General features: G+C 36.6%; 1 protein-coding gene across 1 annotated transcript in view; it reads left to right on the top strand.

Annotated features, from left to right (window-relative positions):
- The first annotated feature begins 1,842 nt into the window (after nt 1–1,842).
- Nucleotides 1,843–27,157, top strand: part of LOC149171899 (3-hydroxyisobutyryl-CoA hydrolase-like protein 5) — a 186,588-nt gene continuing 161,273 nt past the window's right edge. Inside the window, exons 1-11 of the mRNA XM_089426125.1 lie at nt 1,843–1,894; nt 2,059–2,177; nt 2,285–2,353; nt 2,453–2,513; nt 14,838–14,911; nt 15,297–15,380; nt 15,960–16,044; nt 16,306–16,391; nt 16,710–16,831; nt 16,965–17,025; nt 17,200–17,298. Of these exons, the coding sequence (XP_089282251.1) occupies nt 1,843–1,894; nt 2,059–2,177; nt 2,285–2,353; nt 2,453–2,513; nt 14,838–14,911; nt 15,297–15,380; nt 15,960–16,044; nt 16,306–16,391; nt 16,710–16,831; nt 16,965–17,025; nt 17,200–17,298 (912 nt within the window). The remainder of the gene's footprint in view (nt 1,895–2,058; nt 2,178–2,284; nt 2,354–2,452; nt 2,514–14,837; nt 14,912–15,296; nt 15,381–15,959; nt 16,045–16,305; nt 16,392–16,709; nt 16,832–16,964; nt 17,026–17,199; nt 17,299–27,157) is intronic.

The following is a 27,157-nucleotide window of genomic DNA, read 5'->3' as shown; positions in this document are numbered from 1 at the left end:
GAATAAATATAAAATAAAATTAAAAATATTTTTTTTAAAGAATAAATATAAAATAAAATTAATAAAATTTAAAGGGGGAAAATATGTCACAGAAGAATTAAATTAAAGTCCAAAACATTGGCACATGAGGATGAAGCTAAGTTTAAATAAAAAGTCGTAGTCTAACAATTATACTTTTTTGTTCTGAAAGTTGTGGAAATTTCGATCATATTTTGAAAATTCTGGTAGGGATTTTTGTAAATCCAAGTAAAAGTTGTCAAACTTCATAATTTTAGGTGCTTTTGAGGTTTTTGATGGTGTTGAATCTATTTCCATCATCAAAAACATGATTCAAACTCTGTATCTACAAGATTTTTTCGAAATTTTTTGCTCAGATTCAGGCTACTTTTGGTCGTCCAGACAATTCCTCCGCCTCTATAAACTACTCCAAATAAAAATCGAGGACGATGAATGGATTAGGTTTAATTAATGTTATTACCTTTTATATATGAAAATTTGTTCAGTTGTAAAGCTAATCAATCATAAATCCATAAATGCTATCAATCTATTTTAGAAGTACAAATTCGTATTTTATGTGTCAACGAAGGTTATTTCTCTTATATTTCTGTTATAGACAAAAACTCATAGAAACCATCTTAACCGTTACAATACGATTTTTATTCATTTAAATTAGAAAATGTTTAAATCAAAATCAAAAGGATGGGAGAATAAGAATAAAACTAAATAAATATGGGGTAAAGATGAATTGGTTAGTGTAATTAATGTGATATTTTTTATATGTAAGATCTTGTTAAATTGTAACATATAAGAAGCTAAATTTTAGTGGAGCGCTACATTTTATTTCAAAATTACAAATGAATGGTATTTTTGTTAATGACAAAAACTTATAATAGTTATATTAAGCAAACTTTTCAAATTTAATAAAATTTATAAAGGAAAAATAAATAAATAAAAAGATAAAAATTGAAAATGAAAATTAAATTAAATAAAAAGAAAATTTTTGAAAATGAATTTAAATTTCTTAAATCTAATTAATGTAATCATTTTATTCTTATTAAATTGAAAAATTAAGCAATTTTAAAACTATGTTCAATAAAAACCAAAAAGTTTGAAAATGAAAATAAATTAATTAAATGTAATTAATATAATTGTAAAAATTAAACAATCCTAAAACATTAAACTAAAAAAATGTGAATGAAAATAATTTGATTAAATATAATTAAGATAATTATTTAAATCTTATTGAATTGTAAAATTAAACTATTCAAAAATCATAAAAAGTTAAACTTCATTAGGGTGTCTATATTTCATTCAATAGGTGCAAAGTAGAATATATACATGAGTAAAGGTTATTACTTTTGTGAGTGATATTAAGAGTAAGGTGATGAGTGAGCCTCGTTGATAACAGCCAGAGATGACTATCCTCACTACTTATTCAACAATTGAGTTATGATAAGGTGATTGCCACAACTCAGTTATGATAGATTTTCCTACTGTTAAAAGAAATAAGCATATTAACCAAAGAAAACAAAAGACTAAATAAAAATAAAAGAATTCTAGTATAAGGATAAGATTAAATGAAAATAAAAAAGACTTCATAATAAGTAATTTCATTACTTTTTAAATACATTTGGATAAGATTAAATGAAAATTAAAAAAACTTTAGATAAGTAATATCATCGCTTTATATATATATATATATATATATATATATATATATATATATATATATATATTAATATGTGATATCTTGTCAAATTATAAAACCAAGATATCGTGAGTTGATAAGAGATTAAACTTCACTTGGTGACAACATTCCATTTCACTTGTACAAAGCCCTATATGTATGCATCACTGAGTGCTTTGAGAATTAAGAGGGGAGAGAATTTTTGTGGTATGTTTCCCAACCACATTGTTTTTATTTTTGGAATAAAATTGAAACTTTCATTTTTACAATCAATTTTAGTTTGTTTCAAGTGCCAAGAAATTATATGTGCATGAATTTCTTTGGCAAAATTAGTTGATTGTTTTTCTACTTTGGCTAATGTTTTGGTCAAGAAATTTTATTGAAGAAAGGAGTTGTATTCAAGCAGGTTGTTCTGGATGAAGTGAAAGGTCACCTGCAAGTTATCACTCTAAATAACCCACACAAGATGAATATTATTAGCAGGGAAGTGGTAGGATACTTGACCATATCCTTTCATCTATGATCCATGGTTGAGGCATTGGGCCAAGCACATGTTTTCTTAAACTGGTTTAACAAATCCTATGATATGATATTCAGGCAATTCGATTAGCTGAACTCTTTGAAGAATGGGAAAAAGAAAATGATGCAGAGATGATGATCATCAAGGTAAAATTGTCCACTCTTTTGGATTCTAATTTTTTATTGTAAAATTTTAAATATTGTACCACTTTCAAACCTTCGTTGGCATTTATGTATTTCCTTCAGGGGGTCGGACGAGCATTTTGTGCTGGGGGAGACTTACGAGGATTTTACTATGGAAAGGCAGGTTAGTATCCAATATTTTCGAAATTGGCATCTTTACTTCTTGGGCATAGTCCCAGAAGAGTTGAATGTTAGATGGTAAGATTAAGTAGCAGAGGATGTTCATTTATTTCTCATTCTTCTCTTGGTGTTTGTTATGTTTTTAATTCATTTTTCTGCCACAAAGTCTACAAGTGTTAAAGATACACATGAAACGTAGCTAGTACTATCATATTACCAAATGTGGTTGATATAGGTGGATCAACATTATTTTTTATTTGGTTAATATACAAGAAGTTAATTTTTTTTAGGGTTATATTGTTCTTTTCTTTGATATTTACATTTCTTCATTTACACATTAAATTCACCCCATAACATCATAACATTGTTCAGATTTACATCATTATTTAGCAACATATGCAACTATCTAGAAAGAACAATATCAATGCAGCAGAACATAATGGAACAATAGAAGAAAGAAATTCACACATAGAGACACTAGGATTGGTTGGAGACTAGAGAAAAAACCCACTATGGAGAAAATCCTTCCAAATTCTTCTTCTCATTAGATCATCATTATATGATTCAGAAAATGAGAGTACAATAATTCATATCTTCAACCATAAACCTATCCAACAATAATCAACTAAAAAATATCCATGAAATGAATGCATCAACACTTATACTCAAAAATCTGATTCAGAAGCCTGTAATTAATTGTCACTATTTGCGACCAACTGTTGAACTCTGCGGTCAACGAGCAAAAAATTCAAACAACAGAGAAACCAAACCCTAGATGTCTATGACATGGAGGACATGTTGTGCATGCGACTGAAAGGCTTCAGTCGCATAGATGACCCTGGTAGATCCCTCTATGGCATGCCTACGACTGAGGCCCAAAACCCTAAAACAAAGATGCGAGCTTCAAACCCTGCAATTTCACCTTTGTACGAACCCATTCCTATGTGGACCTGTCTTAGACTTGTGTGAGCCAAAAACAAGAAAGAGAAATTATTATTCAAATGAGGTAGAGGTCACTTGTATTTATAGCCTTCTAAGCGTGTCCAATTTTCTTTAGGGCCAACTTGATCAAATATGTACATGTGGGATTATAATTCAAAAATACACTTTCCCTTATATAAATTTGATGATCGTTAGGTCAATTTTAGTCCTCTCTAAAATAGGAATTCAATGTAATAATCATCTCCATCAAATGAGTTGTCCAAAGTGGAATTTGGACCTAGTTTCCAATTTTAACACTCCCTCTCAACTAGGGAGAATTCCACCTACATCAGGTCACGAGTATCCTATCATCAAATCATATCCAATATCAAGTATCTCATCATCACATATCGTAATTGTTCATATAGATTCATATCTTACTTATTTATGCTTATCTCTTTATTGTCCCTACTCATACATTGAACATTCTCAAATCTAAAAGAAGAATAATTTATCATTGGAGGTGAGCCTAGGCTACCACCCTCTATTCATCAGGGAGCCACTTCTACCACCCGGAATCACTGCCAGCGGGGAGCCCAATGCTACCACCTAGGAAACATCAATGGGGAGACAAATTTATGACCCGCATCAATATCGAAGATCCTAGCTCAATCCAGAACGACATCAGGGAGCTTAAACTCAACTCAAAATCTCATGGGGGAGCTAAACATATACAACCTCATATTGAGAAATAGGTGATATAAGGGAGCACATCTCAATCCATCCTATTTCCTATCGATGTTTCAAATAATGACCCTCAAGATTCATGTGGTAGACCACTTGCATCTTAATCTTAACTTGAGTTAGATACCCGACTTACCAAAAGGTAAGGATCACATGCCCCAAGCCTCCTCAACCCATTAGAATTATGGGGAGGTAAAATCATAACAAGCACAGCTTATGTGTATGATGTCAATAAGGTATACTCTACAAAGACCAAGATAGGGGAGCAACATCTCCAAACATATGGGTAATGTATAGGGGTTATACCCTATTGTCCAAATATCCCTCTACCCTAGGAGCCCTCCATATCAATTCCACACCTTGGGAGCTCAGACAGGGGGGAAGAGATGGCTCAATGTCCTCGATCAATGATGCTCTCTATAGATAAAAAACATACCACTAAGCTTACATCTTTTATCAACTTAATCATCATGTCACAATATCAGCACTCTCTTGATCATGCAGGTCATCAAATCATATATATATATATATATATATATATATATATATATATATATATATATATTCCGACACATAGGAAATAGTTAAGTACAACTTGGTCTAGTATAGAGTTAGGTAAAGTGTGTTTCTTTACCTTGTACATTTTGTAACTTACAATTCGACGGTCATGATATGTAGTGATCCAACGGTTCATTCTCTCCTCGGTATTACTGACACTTGATCCGTGGCTTGACACCCGATTGGTCCATGATTTCTATTTAAAGCACATGGAGGGTCATTTGTAGGGTAATCCGTGCATGAGAGAAGCATATGTAAATTTTCATTCTTTTATTAATAAATTGCCTGAAGTGGCCGCGTTGGCTCAGGTCGTGGACTGTTTCCCTCTTTGAGGATTTTAACCACGTCAAAAATATTAGTGTATTGATCTGCGATCTGGTTGTGAGCGGTGTCCTTTGGTGTTCTGTTTGAGGAACTTACCCTGTAAATTCCTACATGGTATCAGAGCTATTTGAGGGCCGCGTCCGTTGGTGATCCAAATCTGAAGCCGGTAGAACTGCATCTGACTGTTGTTTCCCAGATCTACTGTTTCTGACTACTTTCGGGCCGAGAGGATTGCTCTATTGTGTTGGGAGCATTTGTTCCAGTGAGGAACCCCTTTCGTTTCACGCGAAAAGGTTTCCAGTAGCCCTAGCTGCGTCATTTTTGAGATCTGGAGGTATACAGTGTTTATTTGCAGTTTATAGTTATTTTCTCTTTGTTTATTTCGGTTTCGGTTTATTTAGCCTTTTTTATTACCGGATCTATACCTTTCATTTTTGCGTATGCTCTTTGCCCTGCGACTCTGTGCGATCTGGGAAAATCAGAAACAGAAATGAAGGATTTTTCTCATGCGTATGCTCTTTTCCCTGTGCCTTAGTGTGATCTCAGAAAATCAGAAACATTGAGGAAAATATTTAGTTTCCGGCTAAAGCTAACTTTGAGACGCAAGGTTCATTTTTGAAAATATTTAGTTTTTCGGCTAAAGCGAACTTCGAGCCGGAAGGTTCATTTTTTTTTGTATGTCCGTGTTGGGTTTTGTGTTTTTTGTTTTGTAGGGAAAAAGAGCCTTATCAAAGCAAGCACGCAACCCAAAGCCCCCCTCTCTCTCTCTCTCAAATTTTTTGTATAGCTCAATTGGTTCAAAGCTATTTTAAGAGAGTAGAGGTCTTGGGTTCAAATCTCCTTTTTGTGAGGGCGGATTTTTCATTTCCGCACATTCCCGCACTTCGTCGGCATCTTCAACAACTTTTTTTTCAAAAGCCATAACTTCTTCATCCGGAAGCCGTTTTCAGAACCGTTTTTTTTAAACTAGCCTAATTTTTCAAGATCTACCCATTGGAACACTTAGTTTCAGCATCTTTAGCTTCAGTTTCCATTGAAATGGAAAGTCAATACCAAGTTACCCTTGACAGCACCAACTACTTCCAATGGTTGTCCTACATTGAGGATTTACTTAGAAGTAAAGGTCTCTACAGAATAGCCTCAGGCCAAGAAAAGAAACCAAAGGATGAAGATAAGGCTGCTAAATGGGAAAATAGGCAAGATCAAGCATGTGGATTGATAAGGATGTCTATTTCTCCAGATCTTAGATTCTATATTGCAGAACTTGATACTCCTGATGAAGCAATGAAACAAATCAATAAAGTTTTTGGGATTAAATATGAACTTAGGTCCCATCAACTTGAAAATGAGTTGCTTACATTGGACCCTAATAAATTTTCTTGCATTGAAGATTTCTTGTCTAAGTTCAAGACCCTTAGATATCTCTTGGAAGGTGTTAAGGTTAAGAAAGAAGATAGTAACCTTATCTATTCCATTCTTACTAAGTTGGGACCAGCCTACTCTGTGTTTGTTTCCACCTTCCATTCTACAAGAGAAGCCTTCATTTCTCAAGGAACATACTACAAGTCCCCTTCCTTTGACTCTTTTTGTGATTCTTTAATAAGAGAACAAGAAAAACTCTTACACCTTGGTCTTCTTAATCTTGGAATCTCTTCCAAGAAAGTGTTAGCTGCCTAGCAGCAACCAAAATTCAAAGAATTCTAAGAAGTCATATCCTAAAAAGAATGGTCCTAAACCAAACAAGGGTCCTAAGCAATCTCAGCCTCAAAATGAAAAATCATTTCAACAAAATGATAAGACAAATAAAAACAAATGGAAGAAGACTGATAGACATTGCAACTTTTGTAATCGAGATGGCCACTTAGAATCCAAATCCTTTAAGAAGATGGAAGCCTTGAAAGCAGCGATGAAGAAACATAACATCCATTTGGAGCAATCTTCAACTTCAACTTCATCTTCAAAAATGGCACTTTCTGCATGTGGTTGTCAAGCATCTCGGTCTGGCTATGCACTAAATGTATCTTCTTCTTCTCATTCTCATGAGTGGCTCATTGATTCTGGAGCTTCTTATCACATGGCCAAAAACAAAGCCATGTTTTCTTCTTTAAATGATTATAACACCAAAAATATATATGTTGGTGATGATAGATCTCTTAGTGTTGTAGGGACTGGAACTGTTCATCTAGACAATGGTCAGTTTAATGATGTATTATGTGTTCCAACCTTATCCTGCAACCTTCTATCTGTATATCAGATAACTCATTCAGGTGAAGGTAAAATCGTTGAATTTTCACCTCATGATGTTGTAATCAAGGACCTAAGGGATCCTAAACAGATTTTAGCTACTGGCATTGCTGATGATTCTACAAGGTTGTATAAGTTTTACAACTTTGGGTCATCAAATCTTCCCTCAATATTTGTTGCTCATAATGATGAAGTGAGCAAACTTTGGCATGAGCGATTTGGTCACTTAAACTATTGATCCCTTCAGCACCTATGTAAAGAAAATATGGTGACAGGTCTTCCTATGGTATCTTGCAGAGATGGTGTTTGTTTCGGATGTGTACTCGGAAAACATCATCAGGACAGTTTTGAAAAACGTGCCTCTTGGCACGCCTCAGCTCCTTTACAGCTTGTGCATAGTGATTTATGTGGTCCACTTCCAGTTCTGTCATTCTCTCGCTGCAAGTATTTCTTAACTTTCATTGATGATTTCTCCAGACACACTTGGGTATACTTCTTAAAACTCAAGAGTGAAGTATTTAACACATTTTTGGCCTTCAAGGCCTTTGTTGAAAAACAATCTGGACATCAAATTCTTAAGCTAATATCTAATAATGGTGGAGAATATGTTAAAAACACATTCATCAACTTTTTCACTGAGAATGGAATTCAAATGCAACATACTGTTCCATATACTCCACAAAAAAATGGTGTAGCTGAAAGGAAGAATCACACCTTAAAGGAAATGGCTAATTGTATGCTACAATCTAAAGGACTTGGTCTTAGTTTTTGGGCAGAAGCAATTAATTGTGCAAATTACATAATCAATCGCACTCCTACTAAGGCTTTAAGGAATATCACTCCAGAAGAATCATGGAGCTCAATCAAACCAGATTTAAGTCACTTTCGTATTTTTGGAAGTGAAGCATGGGCCCATATTCCAGATGAAAAGCATAAAGATTTAGAACCTAAGAGTGCAAAATGTACTTTTGTTGGATATTCTGAAGATGTCAAAGGCTATAGACTTATTCCATTTAAGTCCAAAAATGTTATCATTAGAAGAGATGTAAAATTTGATGAAAATATATCAGACTGCGAGCCTAGTCTGGCGGATGTGCCACGTCTCCCTATCTCTTCTACTTTTGAAAACATTTCTTCTTCAGATGATGAAAGTGAGGATGACAATCCTCCCCCACCATCTCAGGATCCTCCTTCATCTCCTCAGCTTCCAAAATGGGTTCGTGCTACTCGAGATGCAGCAGGTGATCTTGCCGGTGATCCTACAGATCAGCGGCGCACACGTTCTCAGTTTGACAGAGCCTCTTCTTTACTGGCTCAAGCTCCAGTAAATTATGATTCTGACACCTTTGCAGAAGCTTCAGGCCATCCAGATTGGGAAGCAGCTATGAATGAAGAATATCATTCATTATTGGCAAATGATACATGGGATCTTGTTCCTCTACCAAAGGGACGAAAACTTGTTAGATGCAAATGGGTTTACAGAACCAAGTATGGACCAGATGGAAAGTTGATAAACATAAAGCTCGTCTTGTTGCTAAAGGTTTTTCACAGGTCGAAGGCATCGACTACACTGAAACCTTCTCCCCTGTTGCCAAAATGAACTCTATCCGCCTTGTTCTTTCCCTTGATGCCTCGTTCAAATGGGAAGTCCATCAGATGGATGTTAAATTTGCCTTCTTGCATGGGGACTTGCATGAAGAAATCTACATGGAACAACCCATTGGCTTCATAAAAACAGACTCCAGCCTTGTATTTCGGCTTAAGAAATCCCTTTATGGTCTCAAGCAAGCTCCTCGAGCTTGGTATGCCAAAATGGATAGCTTTCTTTTAGAATCTGGCTTTTCTAGGTGTCATTCTGACAATACTGTCTACAACAAGAAAGTGGGCAAGTCTCTTATCATTCTTGTTCTTTATGTTGATGATATTATCCTTACCGGTAGTGATCCCAACCTTATAAACCATGTGAAGTCCAGCCTTAAAAAGAAATTTGAAATGACAGACTTAGGACACTTACATTATTTTCTCGGTCTTCAAGTCTTGCAATCCAAGGAGGGTATTTCCCTTTCCCCGTCCAAGTATGCCTGTGATATTCTACGACATTTTCACATGGAAGACTGTAAGCCAGCCCCTTCTCCCTTCCAGTCTGGAGTCAAACTTTCAGTCACTTGTACTTCTCCTCAAGTTGATGCTACCTTATACCATCAACTTGTAGGAAAACTTTTGTATCTAACCCATACTCCTCCTGACCTTTCCTTTGCTGTTGGCGTTGTTGCTCGGTTTATGCAAAACCCACGTGAAACTCATTGGAAAGCAGCTAAAAGAATACTTCATTATGTTCGAGGTACAGTTCAGTTTGGGATTCATTACAGTGCCGAAGCATCTCCTCTATTGGTTGGTTTCACTGATTCCGATTGGGTTGGTGACCCTGATGATCGGAAGTCTACTGCAGGTTATGTGTTCACTCTTGGTTCAGGACCTATTACATGAGCCTGCAAGAAACAAGGTGCCATTTCTCTTTCTTCAGCAGAAGCAAAGTATCATGGTGCAGTAGAAGCTAGTAAGGAAGCCTTGTGGCTTCGTTAGATCTTGTCAGAGTTTGGCTTTCAGCAGCAGCATCCGACTACACTTTGGTGTGATAATCAAAGTACCATTCAGCTATGCAAAGATCCAGTCCAACATCAGCGCAGCAAACACATTGAACTGCACATGCACTTCATCAGAAAACTCATCCATGACCATGTTCTTGAAGTCCAATATTGTTCAACAAATGATCAAGTTGCAGACATCTTTACAAAGGCTCTCACAGAGGCAAAGTTCACTAAACTTCGATTTATGGTTGGAGTTCAGGAAGTTGTCACTGAGGGGGGATAGGCTCTAGTGCCTCCTTCCTTCTCATATTGTGTCATATTTGTAAATCCTTCAATCCTATCCCAAGTTGTTCTTAAGGGGGGATGTTAGGATATTCCGACACATAGGAAATAGTTAAGTACAACTTGGTCTAGTATAGAGTTAGGTAAAGTGTGTTTCTTTACCTTGTACATTTTGTAACTTACAATCCGACGGTCACGATATGTAGTGATCCGACGGTTCATTCTCTCCTCGGTATTACCGACACTTGATCCGTGGCTTGACACCCGATTGGTCCATGATTTCTATTTAAAGCGCATGGAGGGTCATTTGTAGGGTAATCCATGCATGAGAGAAGCATATGTAAATTTTCATTCTTTTATTAATAAATTGCCTGAAGTGGCCGTGTTGGCTCAGGCCGTGGACTGTTTCCCTCTTTGAGGGTTTTAACCACGTCAAAAATACTGGTGTATTGATATGCGATCTGGTTGTGAGCGGTGTCCTTTGGTGTTCTGTCTGAGGAACTTACCCTGTAAATTCCTACAATATATATATATATATATATATATATATATATATATATATATATATATATATATATATGGGTGTCCATGTGGAACATCAATGCTTCAATCAACTGTGGGTTTCCAAGTCAGGTTCAACAATGTCTCTACATAAATTCTTGAAATTTAATCACAGTGTTCAAGTATTTGCATTTCCACTTTCTAATTTTTTTATAATGGTTTCACGATATATATTTTATTTTCCAAACTTCAGAAATCAATTCAACATGCCATGATTCATTCTTTCGAGCTTGAGAAGCCAACTCCCTCTTAATTTTATCATTAGAGGCTCATTTATTTTCAAGAGTAGACCATCAGTATATAAAACCAAAATCAAAGTCATACCTTGCACTGTATTTGATGTAGAGGATTATATTCTTGGCTTCACCAGGTAATTGTTAATGCGAACATACCAGGCTTGAGGAGCTTGCTTCATACAATGCTATCTGCAAACATAACAATTTACCACACCAATATGATCAACCTTACATAAGTCAACTTATCAAAGTTTAGAATCCATATTAGAACTAATATCAAAATCATCAATATCCGAATATCAAATTCTTTAGACCAGGTGGCAAGTAGAGCTCTCATCCAAATATCTAGTTATGACTTCATTTATTATTATGCCAAAAAGTTTTCATTTACCAAGCAATATCAATGCTTCATCATGTCATCCTCACAATCATAATATAAGTCACTAGATGCAAATGCATACGCAAAATACAAGTCATGCAGGTTCCATCCATTTATTGTGAGATTACTTCATATTGAATCACAACTATTTATACTTCAACCAATGTGTCAAAGCTAATGATGTCAACACAGAATACTAATATAAGTCACTAAAAGTCACTATGCCCATATAGCATTGTTATCAAGGCAAATCATCCGTCATCAAATAAAATCATTAGTCATCATGTTAAATCCCAAATTTGTTATCACAGTGAGATCTCTAGCCCAAAAGAAATATCAACATCAATTCAAAGTTCTAAATCATTATCAAGCATCATGTCAAAAGTCCAAAGAGTACTTATCTATATCAATAAGCCAAATCTAGACAAACCCTTGCAATTGTTATATAATATTGTCATACACAAGCTTCAATGGTAAATCATAATGACATATTGATATTCATATCCCGATCACCTGCAAACACAAGTTTGGTCAAAACATTCACATTATAGTAAGCCAAACATTCAAACTTCCATGCTTATAAAACATTCTATTGTCCGCTCCATGTCTGTAGGATTGGAATCCTTCAAGTGAACTTATTATTTCATGCACAAAACTTCACTTTTGTGTCCTTCATGCATAACCGCATCCATAGGCCTTCTTCTGTGTGGTTGATAGGATACAATCACACCCTTAGACTTTCTTCCATGCGACTTGGGCTTAGAGGAAGGAAAAACTCTTTCTTCTTAGACCTGAACTTTGTTGCAGACCAACAATATAAGATATTTGTCTATTCATGTCCATAAATATTACTTCAACAGTAAAAATTATTCTATACACATAATACAAATGATAATAGGAGTAGGGATCTTATGGAGAGATTCTCTCTCTGAATGGGAATCCACTTCAGTCATCACCATTCAAGGCATCGACCTCTCTATAATATTGTCATGCATCACCATTTCTGCCAGATCATAAAGTCAAAATATATGACATATTTATCATGTTCGTAACATGTTAGCACCAACTAATTCACCATTACCTCATGGAATTAATATTTCATCAAGGGTTAGTGTCAACTAGATAATAGGAGTATACTTCAAGAATCATGATCAAAGCATTATTTTTTTGTCACATAGCTCAATCCATCAAGTCATGGAATTCAATTTTACCATATATCATATTTCTTAAGCTCATCAAAACCTAACCACGGTCAACAAGAAGATCATGAATATCAATATCATTGTTACACTTCTATCATCATGGCTACCATGATTTTCACAAACATTATTAATAGTATCAAGTTACCATCTATTAGAATCAAGGTGCTAGCCTTCTTTATGGTATCAGATATCCAAATTGATAGAAAACATCAAGTATATCAATATATCAAATATCAATATTAAGTAGCTTCATAGAATCAAGAAGTTCATCATGTCTAAAAGGTAAGATATGTGTTTACTACCAAGTGCATCATTTCATCATAGGTATCAAACTTTCTTTCGTATGCATACATGAGCCATTTGTGAAGGTGATATACTCATCATGTCTTAGGGATTATCTTTCCATCAATATTGTAGTAGAAACATAATATTGAAACAACACCATACACACCTTGTAGTGTTTAGATACCTGTGCACCTTCTTATTTTACATTGACAGTTGTAGCACTTTGTCACCTTTTCATCAAGTGCCTCTTTACCTTTTCCAATGCTAGTTCTTATGTTCCTTTAACGAGAGGTGATCATCTCCCTCTTGAACCAACCTTTAAGAGCTATCACTGTCCATTGTCCACTTGTTTCCTTCAATATATATTCATCAATTTCATAAGAAACTAGGCCTAATAGAAATTATCCCATCTAGGGCTTCATCAAATCTGTGACAAGTGCTTGAGCTTCTTCACATTGACCATGCTAGGGTTTCTAGATTTCATATATCAAATATTTGTCATAAACCAGGGTTTATCTCAAACCCTAACCTCATAATATCCATCAGACCCTAAATTTCCTAGGGTTTCCTTCAAACCCTATAATTGTTTTAGGTCTCATCTATTTGGTTCCATTGATGGTGTCATGATAGGGTTGACCTTCAATGACTTTTCTTAAGCCCAACTCTAATACTATGTTAGTTTTTCTTATGGCTCTATTGTTCTTTTCTTTGATAATTGCATTTCTTCATTTACACATTAGTTTCACCAAATAACATCATAACATTATTTAGATTTACATCATTATTTAGTAACATATGCAACTATGTAGAAAGAACAATATCAATGCAATGAAACATAAAGGAACAATAGAAGAAAATCATTCACACATAGAGACACAAAGATTGGTCGAAGACTAGGGCAAAACCCACTATGGGGAAAACCCTTTCAAATTCTTCTTTTTATTAGATTGTCATTAAAGTATTAAGCAAATGAGAGTACAATAATCCATATATTCAACCATAAACCTATTTAGCAATAATAAAATAAACTATATCCATGAAATGAACCCATCAAAGCTTATACTCAAAACCATAATTCATAGGCTTGTAATGAACTCTCACTGTTTGCATTCAAAGAGTGAAATGTTCAGAGAACTAAAAAACCAAACCCTACATGCCAGTCGCATAGAAGACATGTTGTGCGTGCGATTGAAAGTATTCAGTCACACGAATGAATCTGGAAGTGAGTGATTGTAGTCGAGATATCTTTGTGGCATGGCTGCGACTAAGGTCCAAAACCCTAAAACAAAGTTGCGAGCTTCAAACCCTACAATTTCACCTTCGTGCAAACCCATTCCTCCGCGGACTTGCCTCAAACTTGTGCGAGCCAAAAACAAGGAAGAGAAAATGATCCAAGATTATTTCCCAAATAAGATAGAGGTCACTTGTATTAATGGCCTTCCAAGGGTGTCCAATTTGCTTTAGGGCTCACGTGATCAAATATGCACATGTGGGTTTATAATTCAAAAATACACTTTGGGTTGTCCAAGTTTGATGATATTTATGTCGATTTTGGTCCTCTCGAAAAGAGAAATTCAATGCAATCATCATCACCATCAAATGAGTTGTCCAAAGTGGAATTTTCCCCTAGTTTCCAATTTTAACATAAGATGTCATTTCTCATAAGATAATTTACATTGTAATATTATAATTGTATTAGGTAAGTGTGAAAAGGTAAACATGGATTTAGAGATGCAAGGTAGTTAATATTTAAATTTCATCCATTGATGTGAAAAATAAAACTAAAATATGTCATCTTTCTTATTTATAACCAAAAGATAAAGATTTAGATTTAAAAAATAGATTAATCTACCAGCTAGATACTTATCCAAATAATTGTCAATGCTATTTCTTCAAAAAAAAAAAAAAAAAAATATTCAATTGCACATCGACATAACTAATTTATCTGTTTTTGTTTATGCATATTTTTATGTTATGAATCATGATCTACAAACATTTTTGTAGAGAAACAAAATATCGAGGTTATCTACAAAACCTATTGCCTTTACTATCGCATCCATACGAACAAGAAAACACTGGTGAGTACTGTCACTTTTTAGTTTATACCATTTTAAATTTTTCATATTGTAAAAATGACTGCAGTTTGTAATTCGAGATTCATGCTACTCTATCGTGAAGAATAATGTCTCCTAGATTTTATAGGGATCTTTTCAATATAATTAAAGTTTATTTGATTATGTATTTGCATTGTATTTTCTTTCTTTTCCATCTAAGACTATGATAGATAAGTATATATACTACAATCTCCATAATTATCATTTAAAACATAGTTAAGATTTTGTTGTTAGCATTTATTTTCCCTCCGGCATTTTTTATAAAAGTAGAAGGGGGAATACTTCTCCTCCAATTCTTGTGTTTCTATTTAATTAATTTACAAAGAAAGATTATGCATGTTTGATTCAGGTAGCTCTTGTTAATGGAATTGTAATGGGAGGTGGTGCAAGTTTAGCAATATTATCCACCTATAAAGTAGTCACAGAGAAAACTGTGAGTTCTTCCAATTTCAATGAAAATTTTCCTTTTTTATGTAAAGGATTAGAATATCCCTCTTCAATTCATAGTACAAATACACTACTACCACAAAGTGAGATTGAGATTGTGCTACACTTTCAACCGTATTTCTTGATGATATTATTAACTCCTGAACTTATATTGATTGTAAATTCTAGGATTTCCACGAACCTGATGGTCAACAAAGCGTTTAAATAATTTACTCCTCTCTTTATCATCAGATTTCTGGATATTTGGGGAATATGCAATCAACATTGGAATGCCCTTTATTCACTAATCCATCTTTATGAGTTTTAATTATAGGGTCCTTCACACAACTGGAAAAAACACACTTGCATAGTTTGGGAGCTTACACGTTTAACATCTTGTCCTACATTGTTGAGTTTTTATTGCATTATAACGTACGAGGAAGAGGAAATTTTTTAAAATGATGAAGAAAAGAACCACCACATTTGTTATTTTTCATTAAAGTATTATTTAGAATGCACTTGTATAATTCATGATGTGATTTCAATAAATAACACATTATTGACAGATACAAAGTTCTGAGTACAGGTCTTCGCAGCACCTGAAGTTGGCTTTGGATTTCACACTGAATCGGGTCTCTCATACGTTCTTTCACATCTTTCAGGACACCTTGGTAAATACACCATGTTGTGTTGTGTCTATATATATATTTCATCATTCAACAATGAAACGAAATTCATCATAGGCCCTAATGAAACGCAATTCATCACAGGCCCTAATGCTTGAGGGGAAAAATTTAAGAGATAGTACAAGCATCTTTGGCAGAAGTGGCATACTTTAGGAAATGAAATACACTTAGAGAAAGAATGAGTTTGGATATATTTTTGGTTGTTTTGTTTTCTCTTGGGATGACTATGATATTATGAAATTGCAGGGGAGTATTTAGCCTTAACAGGCTCACGACTTGATGGTGTAGAAATGATTGCAACTGGTCTTGGAACTCACTATATTCCATCAGAGGTAGTTATGTGTCAGTTGACTTAATACAAATTAGAAAATCTAGATGATTGCTGCAGGGAAATTATTAACTAAATGCTTTGTCTAAATAGTGATGTCCTCCTGAGGTTATGGATCAATGTGATTTATAATGGATCAATGTGATTTATAATTCAAACTATTGACTGCAAGAAATTTTCAAGTAGTGTATTTATTAATTTTCTGTACATTCTGTGATGAAGCAATGCTATGCTTAGGCCCTATGGTTAGTTCAATGGAAATATTGTGTTATTAGTGTTGTTATTGATATGTAGTATCTTTACCATCTTCTATTTACATCAGAAATTGGAAGAACTGGAGAAGCGTTTAATTGATTTGAACACCGGAGATAAGAACCTTGTCAAAGCAACAATTGAAGAATTTACTGTTCAAGTTCAACTTGGCGAGAAAAGCATTCTCCATAAGTAAGAAATAGAAACTTCTAGACTAGATGTGGTACTAATGTATCATTGTGTTTTCTGCTACATCTTTTTATTTCTAACTGAAAGATTCCAGATATAGCTTGAGTCTTACACACATATGTTTGTTTCTGTGCAGTAGTTCTTTGATTAACCAGTGCTTCTCCAATGACACTGTAGAAGACATCATGGAATCTCTGGTGATATTTCTTATATCTTGTCTTTAACACGTCGATACACATGATATAAAAAAACAAAAAAAAAATTCCCCACTTAACGCAACTGTATACACCCAATTATATTCTGATGTGGGAACTTGGAAGTACTATTCTCACATATCCGAAGCTTATGTCATAAGTCTCTTTGTCAATCAGGCAACGGCGAGCGATATGGAGGGGAATGAATGGGTCAAGGGCACTATTAAAAGATTAAAGAGTTCTTCACCAATTGCTTTGAAGATGACATTACGATCAGTAATCTCCTTTTTTCCCACAATTTTAATCAATGATCTCTTTTTGAAAATGACATTACGATATTTCTTGCTCACCATTTAGTGGATTTTTAAATTTCGATTAATTGGGTAGAGATGAGAATTCTACTTCGCAGTATGAGGATTATGCGTGATGCAATGTATTTTTAATTAAAAAAACAATATAATTAAAAAACTAAAATAAATAAATTTTTTAACTTTCCTCAAATTCATAAACTTGGTTCTACACCAAAAAAAATTGTACATCCGAAAGATTTAATGATAACTTCATGTATCATAACTCTTTTCATTTATCAGTCTAAGCCTGGAAACCCAGAATCGTAGGAGTCGTATGAGTCGAGCTTGGTAAACTAGTGAATACTAATGCTGAACCATACCAATAGTGGGCAATAGAGAAGACTTACCTCAATGCATGGGGAGTATAAGATTGGCTGCCTAAGAGAAGTTAACTCACCTTACATTGACATGCAGCAAAGGAGCCTCAGAATTGTCTCATTGGTAAATTGACATGCGCATGCGAGTATATATAAAAGTCTCGGTTGGATAAGGGAGAAGCATTCTCTATCTGCATTACCCACTTCATGATCAACAGTCATGGACGAATAAAGTAAATGAATTCATTATCTCTATCTACCACTCCTATTATTACCGTGTACTACTTGGACTAATGCCCTTGATTAAATTTAAAGGGCCAGTCTTAATTTCAATTAGAAAGACATATATTTATGCAACTCTTCCATAATGAAAAATTTAGAGAAAAAACAATTCAATTGAAAACAGTATAATATTTTTACATTTCATTTTCAATCAAATTTATTTCTATTAAATAAATCAAATTCATAAAACTAGATAACACCTAGAAAATATTATGACAATATAATATAGTCAAATAATGCACATTCACATGATAACAAACTTTATCAATTGTATTAATTATTTTCAAAATGAAATGGTACATCTCCAAACAAACTTTTATATTGTAAAAAGAGAGTACAAAATACATATTTCTTTTTCAAAGTTAAAAAATATATGTAAAAGATTTTAAAGAATATTTATACTGCTTACATTAGTCCTAATATCATGATTAAAAGCAACATAATAGATGGCACCTCGCTCTTTATCAACACCTCTTTTTCATAACATATTAGTTGAGTGGTTCTACTCCGTGTATATGTGTTTGTAGGTGATGTGTTGGAAGGATCTCTCCACTGTACGAATGTGATTCATCCAGTTTGATAGCAGAGGAGGATGAAACTGTGAGTGTCCTTTCACCTAGTCGATGATGCCTTTACAATCCCTGAAAACCTATAGATCATTGATATCAAGCCATTTTAGATAGATGAGGAAGCCCCACAAGGCTATGCTTTATGCCCTATTTTTGGTTCCCCTACTGCCCTCCCACCATAAATGATAATAGTTTCCAGGTTCAATGACGATGAAAGCGCCGGCATTCACTGTTATTGCAAACTCCATCAAAAAACCCAAGTAGAAAATTCTTCCACATCCTAGTTTTTTACCCTTCTCATTTTTTGCTCTTTTTTCTTGGGCCCAACTTCTGAGTAATAAGCCACAATCCACAATATAGATTTTGTCACATCTACCACTGATTATTCAAAGATACTTCTATTCTTACATCGCCAAATGCCCCAGATAATGTAGAAAGGTAAAGTGAAAAAATCCTTTTGAGTCTCAAACCAATGCCTAAAGCATGCCTCCAATGAGCTAGAAATCCAAAATGAAACAATATGTAGGGTGTGTGGGATTGAGATCCAAACCTCAGTAGAAAATGAGCAACTCAAAAATAGATGGAGAACATCCTTTATGTCCTACATGCAAAGGGGACATATGCTTAGACCAATAAAACCTGTACGTGTAAGATTCTCCCATGTGAGAATTTTTTTGTGTAGGGACAACCAACCAAAACATTTGAGTTTCTATGGTAACTCCCAATTCCAATACTTTTGAAACCAAATGTGTTCCTAAAAAGTAAGAAGTGATTTGAAAATATGATTGTATAGCTCTCTTGCTACAATCTGACGCTTATGTGTTTGTCTAACCTAGTTCATCCTCTCTATGTGATCTGAAATAGAAATCCCTACAACGTTAATCTATAAAATGTATTGATCACAATCTGTAGTTGGGACACTAGTTAGTCCTATATCTTCTGCCCTAAGCCAGGACTAAAAAATATTAGGAAAATCCTGAAAAGTAACGATAAGTAAGAAGAAAAAAATACCTCTACCGTGGAGATGTTAGAGAAGTGGGACATAATTGTGTGATTTCCCTGTATGCCTTGGATGGCATCCAAACCAACATCAACTTGTGTGTCATTTCCAACCTACCAATGGAGGCCCCCAAACATCCAATGTTTGTTCTTCATCATACTACACCAAATGAAGGAGGAATTTTGTTTATGTCTCCCACCATATTTGATCCACGTATCAAAATCCTTATAATCCAAGTAATTGCCTCTAATGATTTGTGACTAGATGCCCCTACCAATCAGTCCTCTCCAAATATTCTTCTAGATTAGTGCCATGTTGAAGGAGAGCATATCCATGACCCCCCAACTCCCCGCATCAACGACTTTGGAAATGAGCAGAAAGCGCACCAGATGTATTTTCCCTACAAGATTGGTACTAGTCCACAAAAATCTAGCCAGAATAACATCTATGTTATGTATGATTACCATTAGAATCACATATAAATGCATCCAATAGAAAAAAATAGACTGTAGAATAGACCTTATCAAAATGAGTCTCCCTCTAATGGAAAGCTAAAATGTATCTCAAATTATATAGTTTTTATAACTCAAATTATACAAGTATAACAATTCAAATTATACACGACTTTATGCATCTAATGTAGAAATTCCTTGTAGATTCAAATTTCTAATTGTAATTTACTAAAACAATATACTTGAATCTACTCTACTCATTATCGGAAATAATTAAATGACCGTGAAATCATGAAGCATACAAGAGAAAGTATTCAATAAACACATTACACAATTATTTCCTCGGGAAAGCCATAACTAAAAACCCTTGCTATCTATATATTCCATTAGTCAGAAAATATGAGAAGATTACAATGCTTTTCTCAAGCCCAAGCAACCTCTGCACGATCTCAATCTATCTCACTGCTTCCTAGACAAGCCCAGGCCAATACTTAACCAATTTTCTGCTTTCCCAAATCCCTATTTCCTTGCACTGTTTTCTTGGGAATTAGACCCCTATTAATTAAGGAAATTCCTCAAAGGAATTGCGCAATCCATCATAGGTCTTCCTCTAACTACATGCACCACTTGTACAATTCAGATGATTATACAATTGATAATACATTATCCCTGAACTCCAATCTCAACTGGGTAAATCTTAGATCTGACATGCATGAGTTATTTATTAGTGAATTGTTAGTTAACTCGTTGATCACTATAGGAACCACCACACTACTAGACGTCCCATTAGTTCCTCCAACACTTGGAACTAGTTTAACTAACTTTAACTCAGTTAGACTGAATTAATTAATTATAACTCAAAATAAACTAAATCGGGGCTCCTATAATGTAGGAGACACTCTACAAAACTCAAGTTAGACCCTCAACTCAAATTAACTGAGACAACTATGTAAAATTAACTTAGTTAACTAATACAAGTTGTCATGAGATGTGGAATTACAATATTATTCCTAATTTAATTTAAGGACAAAATTAAATCAAGATCTTTCTTGATACTATTTTGAATGTTTCTTGTTGCAATTTTCAACACTCTCTCTCAACAAGAAAGGGATTCACATCTATCCTAATCCAGTACCTTTGGAATGTTCTAGATGTAACTTTTCTCATTGTTATTGTTTCTACTATAACATCTGCAAACAAAAAAAGCATCCAAAAATAAATTGAATCAATTGTGTATGAAACTGTCTACTGGGAAAAACTGTGTTGCTACTGACTCTAGTACTTATCCTCTTACTTTGTTGTCAACACTGCTCTCCACTCCTCAGTAGTTGACTAACATAGATCCTCCTCCCACTGAATATTGTGGGCCCCTGTAACAAGGTAATGATCCATGAGACAAAAAACACCTGAATGGATCTTGCCCAAAATTATGCACTCTTGGGACTATTGCCTCAGATTGCCCCACCTCTCACCTGGAGGTATGGCTCCCTGTGCTCCCTCTTCCCACTTTCCTCGAAATTCCCCCCTATTGGAGGCCTATGCTTGAGTGGATGTCTCCACTCAGCCTCCTCTTTGCTTCTCCAATTGTGGCTGCTCCACAACTTGTTGAGGCTGCTTTTGAGGCTGCATGTTGAGAGGTAATTCATGCTCTCTATCAACCACCAAAACTCTAAACTTTGCCTTACTCCTCAAGGCTTTGCATGCATGTTGTACCTCAAGTGCATACAGGTTCTTGAATTGCACACCGATCTATTTCACATGTCCTGTGGCGATGTGTCTAAGGAAAACCTTTCCTTTGCTAAATATCACATTGTAGCCATGGTCTTCCAATACCACGACAAAGACAATATTCTTCATTAGTCCTAGAACATACATCACATCTATGAGTTTAAGAGGGGAGCTAGACTCCCTCTAGAAAGTAACAATATTGATATCGATCACACTATAACTCCCATAATCTCCAAACTCTATGTTCTTCTTCAAGTCTTTCTCCTCCAAGCCACTGAAGATATATTTCTTCCTCGTCATATGGAATGAGGCACTGTTGTAGAGATATCACATGTTTCCCATTATTGTGATTGCCATGCATGCAATGAGAGTAAAATCAAGTTTGAATTGTGAAGCTGGAGCTTCACCTACTGCTGCTATTGCAAGCTCCTTCTTGCTTGCTTTTTTCTATGGACGTTTCGTGGCATAGTGCTCAAACTCGTGAAAATGAAAACATTTGATGTTGGAAAATTATTTCTTCTTCCCTCCTTGCCTTGGGACTTCTTTCTCTTGGATTTATTTTCATTTTTGAGGAATGAAAAATCCTCTTCCACTTCTTTGGATGAGGTCCCATCTCTAAGATAGTTAATCAATAATTGTGGTTTTTGATAAATGTTAACTATCTCTCCTTTTTCTTCTTTGTCTTCATATGTTAGTTTTCTCACAACAACATCATAAGTCAGTATTTGGCTATGACTCTTTCCGTCTACCCGATTAAAATTCATAGACATATAGCTATCATCTTTTGCCCAACTATCAATATGAATGAACTCACAATCATTTATAAATAGTTGATATTCACAGTTAAGAAGATTTGACTTTTGCCTGTAACATGAAATAGTAAAAGTTCAATCAACTTGTACATAAATGAATTTTTCAACATTAATAAAATATACATTTTAAACGTCTTACCATGTAAGCTGCATCCTTGAATTTGTTTTCCCCTTGAAGCTTTTCAATATCATTGCCAATTGTGTGTCTGAATGAAATGTCACAAATCTCCATAATGGTGATGACGTGACTTCTACAAATCCTACGACCACTTTACTAAGAGCTTAATAAGTATAAGGGTCACTATCATAGTCAATGTTTGGAATATTGAAACCATGGGGAATATCTGCAATAACTAGGGCATAATACCTTTTCGGTATGAGTTTAGTAATGTCTTCACGGTCGCCTTGTATTACTTGATATTGAATAGTGTCTAGCCCATTCCAAATGAAATGAGTAAGAGTTGGATCAAGTTCAACATTCTTAATACGTTGCTTCCTCAGTGTTTCGATCTTTATTTTTTCAATAAAGGTTCTGCAGCGATTTGGTGCTCCATTATCATCCTTCTTCATCTTTTATAAAATAAACAAATATATGTGTAACTTATAAACTAAAAATAGTACAAAGATGAATAAAAATGAATGTGTAAATCAAGATACCTTTTTAAATGCAAGATAAAAAGCTTTTAATGTTGATGTAGAACTTGAATCTGGATAGTTGTGTACAACATCATCCCAACTATCTTCATTCAACAATTTAACCATTTGTTCTTGAATTTTCATGTAAACTTTGTGACTGCATAGATAAAGTAACAAAAAGTTAATATAATGATATTATAACAAATACTACAAAAAACAACATGTTTTATTTAAAAGAAAATTATAATCTATAAATAAATAAAAATAATTCAACAAACTTACTTTTGAAATTCCTCAGACATTTCCTCCAATGATAATTCTCCTGATCTCACACGAGATAATATTGTTTCGACAATTTTTTCATCTTTCACTCCTTGCATTTCTGTCCAAGGTGTGATAGTCATATCTTCTGGAAGCTGCTTCATTTCAGGAGCTGATTTACTGTTGCTACATATCAATGGCTTATACTTTTTGACCTTCTGGTTTTTAATGCCAATGTTTTCCCATATTCTAAAAATCTCATCAATCAACTTCCAAACATCTCCAGTTCTAAATGCCAATTGGAAAATGTTATGAACACCTCTGAATAAATCACTAACAGTTTTTCTTTCTCCACCTTTTGAATTTCTTTTCTCTTCAATTTGATAGCCTATTTCCATACAACATTCCCTTCAGAAATCTGCAGTAACATTTATCGTATCCCCACCACATTTTTCTTGAAATTCACTATGAATAAATCTAACCCTTTGGATGAAAGTCGTAGACGTCCTATATTCATTATCTGAATTATGATCACATGCCACTAACTTTGCTTCTGTATCTAATAAACTAGCATAAATGATACGTTTCATTGTTTCAAAACGTGGGTTATTGGGATATTCTTTCATCAATTGTCTTTGAGCTTCTACAGAATGGTTGCCCCCAAGCACATAATAATTGTATTCAAAACATTTTGACTTATTAAATTCTTCCTTGTTGGGAACTTGAACTGGATCAACAAGAAGCACATAATTAACCACATGAGCATATGGATTGTACCTCATCAATGTCTTCAAGTTGTGAACATGCAGATGGTGTGGCTTTCTGACTTGATATTGACATTGTCCTTCCATTGCCTTATAGGTTTGTCTGACATTAAGCTAAAATGTACGACCACCATCAATTAAGTTTCTCTTTGTCAAATTCTATCGAATGGCATTTTGTTTTGTTTTGATAATGCCATCCTCTAAATCAGCTCTTGGTTTAATGATTTCTCTGCTTTCTTTTGAAGTTTCACTAGGTTCTTGACTGCTGTTAATGACTACCTCAAAATCTTCAACTTTACTTTTCTTCGTCATAACATTCTCAACAGATTTGTTCTTGGGCATTGTTACTTTTGGTCTTTTACGGCTCTTCTCAGTTCCATTGTCTTCTTTAGTAATGGCAACATATGCTTCCCTATTAGTTTCAACTTCATCGTCCTAAAAAGTAACTTGTCTACCCTTACTAGATTTATCCACTAGAGGCTTTTTTTTCTGATCCTTTGGATGTAGTTTTGTAGCATCATCAATTACTACATTTTGCTTGTTTTCCATATTTTCTTCTGACACCGAGTAAAAACCACTGACAACTTTCATGATATCATGCTCTATGAAATGAATGCCTCCCAACCTAATTGAACAACTTTCAACAAAATTCTTCCAAACAAAATATCATATGTCAATAAAAACAAAGTTAAAAAAATATAGCGAGACACTTTCAAGAACGCAAAATGCAAATATAAATAACAATACTTACAATGTTTTGTTTCATCTCATTTAAGATTTGTTTACACAACTTTGTAGATACCTCTCTCGTGTCATACAATGAATATGATAGTCGATATTTAATCCTTTCATATGACTTGGGAGCTTTTGTAAGTGTGTAAACAAACTTTAGTGTCCGGTACCGAACACATATCTATGACTCTTCCCATCACCTCATAAATTCCATTATCATTCGGTATATCAATATATAGATATATATTCACATTTTGGCTTTCTCTTTCTTTCACATATCATATTCTTGATGGAAATTTCACCTCTTTTGAATTCTTCCAGTATGAAATTATCTTATTATCATTTGAGGCACTTGAAAGATTTGTAGCCATGACCTCAGGTGGAGTTCGTTCACAATTTTTTTTTGAAGATGCACCTTTAAGAGTCTTTGGTCCAGAAAGATTCACAGAAATCTTCTTTAATGCCATTTTCCTGAAAAATAGAAACACATAAATCAATAAATAAAGAAAATATATTAACTTAAATCCACAAAAAAAATATATCATAAATTTTTAATTTGTATAATCAGAAAATTGAAATTAAAAAAATATTAACACTAAGAAATGGTAGAAGCCTACCGACACCACCTCGTCCATCCGTGGAGTAGCGGGCGATTCCGAGAATCACGTAACCTCCACAGGTGGATGAGCGGGCTGCCATGGTGGTGTAGTATGGGGTTGCGGCAGCTCCTCACCGCACCACCCAGGCGGCTTCCCCACCACTTCTGCCCCCACACCACCTCTCGGCCTACCCGCCCCCCGATCCTCACATAGCACCCCCATCCCCCACCCCACCCGCCCCCCGATCCTCACATAGCACCCCCATCCCCCACCCCACCCGCCCCCTCCCCTTCCCCCTCCTCCCAGCCTACCTGCCCCCTCCACCCACTCCGCACCCCGCAAACCCCACCCCGCAACCCCACCCACCTTGCAATCGGCTGGCCACCTGCGCACCCCCTTCTCGCCCGCTCCCCACACTACCCTACCCTACCTCCCTTCACCCCCCCCATGCACCCCCTCCCTCGACCCCCCGCACTCCACCCACCCCTCCGCACCACCTCGCACTCCACGCCCCCTCCTCACCCCCCGCCCCCTCCCCACACTCCCCTACCCTAGCCCCTACCCCCCCCCCTCGCCACACTCCTCACCCCACGCACCCCCTCCTTCCACGCCTCCTATCCCCTACCCCCACCCCACCCCACACCACTCGCCCCAACCTCCCCCCCCAAAATTGGTAGACCACCCCCCCCACAATCAGCAGGCCACCCCACCCATACCCCCCCCCGCAATCAGCAGGCCACCCCACCCATACCCCCCCCCCCGGCGCCAATCTCCCGCCCCCCCTCCCCCCACCCCATGCACCCCCCCCAAGCCACCCCTACCAACCTCTCCCGCCCGTCCTCCCCCCCGCAATTGGCCGGCCACCCGACCCAAACCCTCTTCCCCCTCCCCCTACCTCACCCACTACCCCTCACGCCCCTCCCACCCACCCAACCCCACCCGCACCTCCCCCTCTCACCCCTACCCCCTCCCTACCCCCTACCCCCCGCTCACCCCACACGCCACCTCGCCGCCCCCACACTCCACCCACCACCCCCCACCCCAACCACACCGCACCCCACAACCCCTCCTCACCACGCACCCCCTCCCCACACCCTACCGGCCTCCTCCCCACACTCCCCTACCCTACACCCTACCACTGCCATCCCTCAGCCCATGCGTCGCGTCCTTCCACCCCTCCCACCGCCTCTCCCCACCCAAACCGCACCCCCCTACCCCTATCCCCTATCCCCCGCCCCCCACCGCACCCCCCACATCCCCGCCGTAATCGGCCGGCCAACCCACCCAAACCCCCTCCCCCCTACCCCTACCCCCCACCCCACACTCCCACCCCTACCCCCCGCCCCCCCTACCCCCACCCCACCCACCCGCCCCCCCCATGCCGCTCCCACCCATCCCACCCCACCCGCCCCGGCCCACCCTGCAATCGGCCGGCCACCCCCCACCTCACGCCCCTCCACCCCGCCCCCTCCCCACCCTCCACCCTACTCGCCCCCTCCCTGCGCCACCCCGGCGGCCCGCCAGCCCGCCTGGGGTGGCAGGCCAATTCTCAGAATCAGCTGGCCACCCCGGGCATGCAAGCAGGCTGCCAGGGTGGTGCGGGGTGGGGCGTCGCCGCCCACCCCGCGCCACC

This window comes from Pinus tabuliformis, chromosome 4_2 (genome assembly GCF_031772625.1).
Source record: "Pinus tabuliformis cultivar Carrire ecotype Pingquan chromosome 4_2, CPIR1, whole genome shotgun sequence".
NCBI lineage: Eukaryota > Viridiplantae > Streptophyta > Pinopsida > Pinales > Pinaceae > Pinus > Pinus tabuliformis.
The sequence above is the reverse complement of the archived record's forward strand: the minus strand, read 5'-3'. Positions and strand labels throughout refer to the sequence as shown.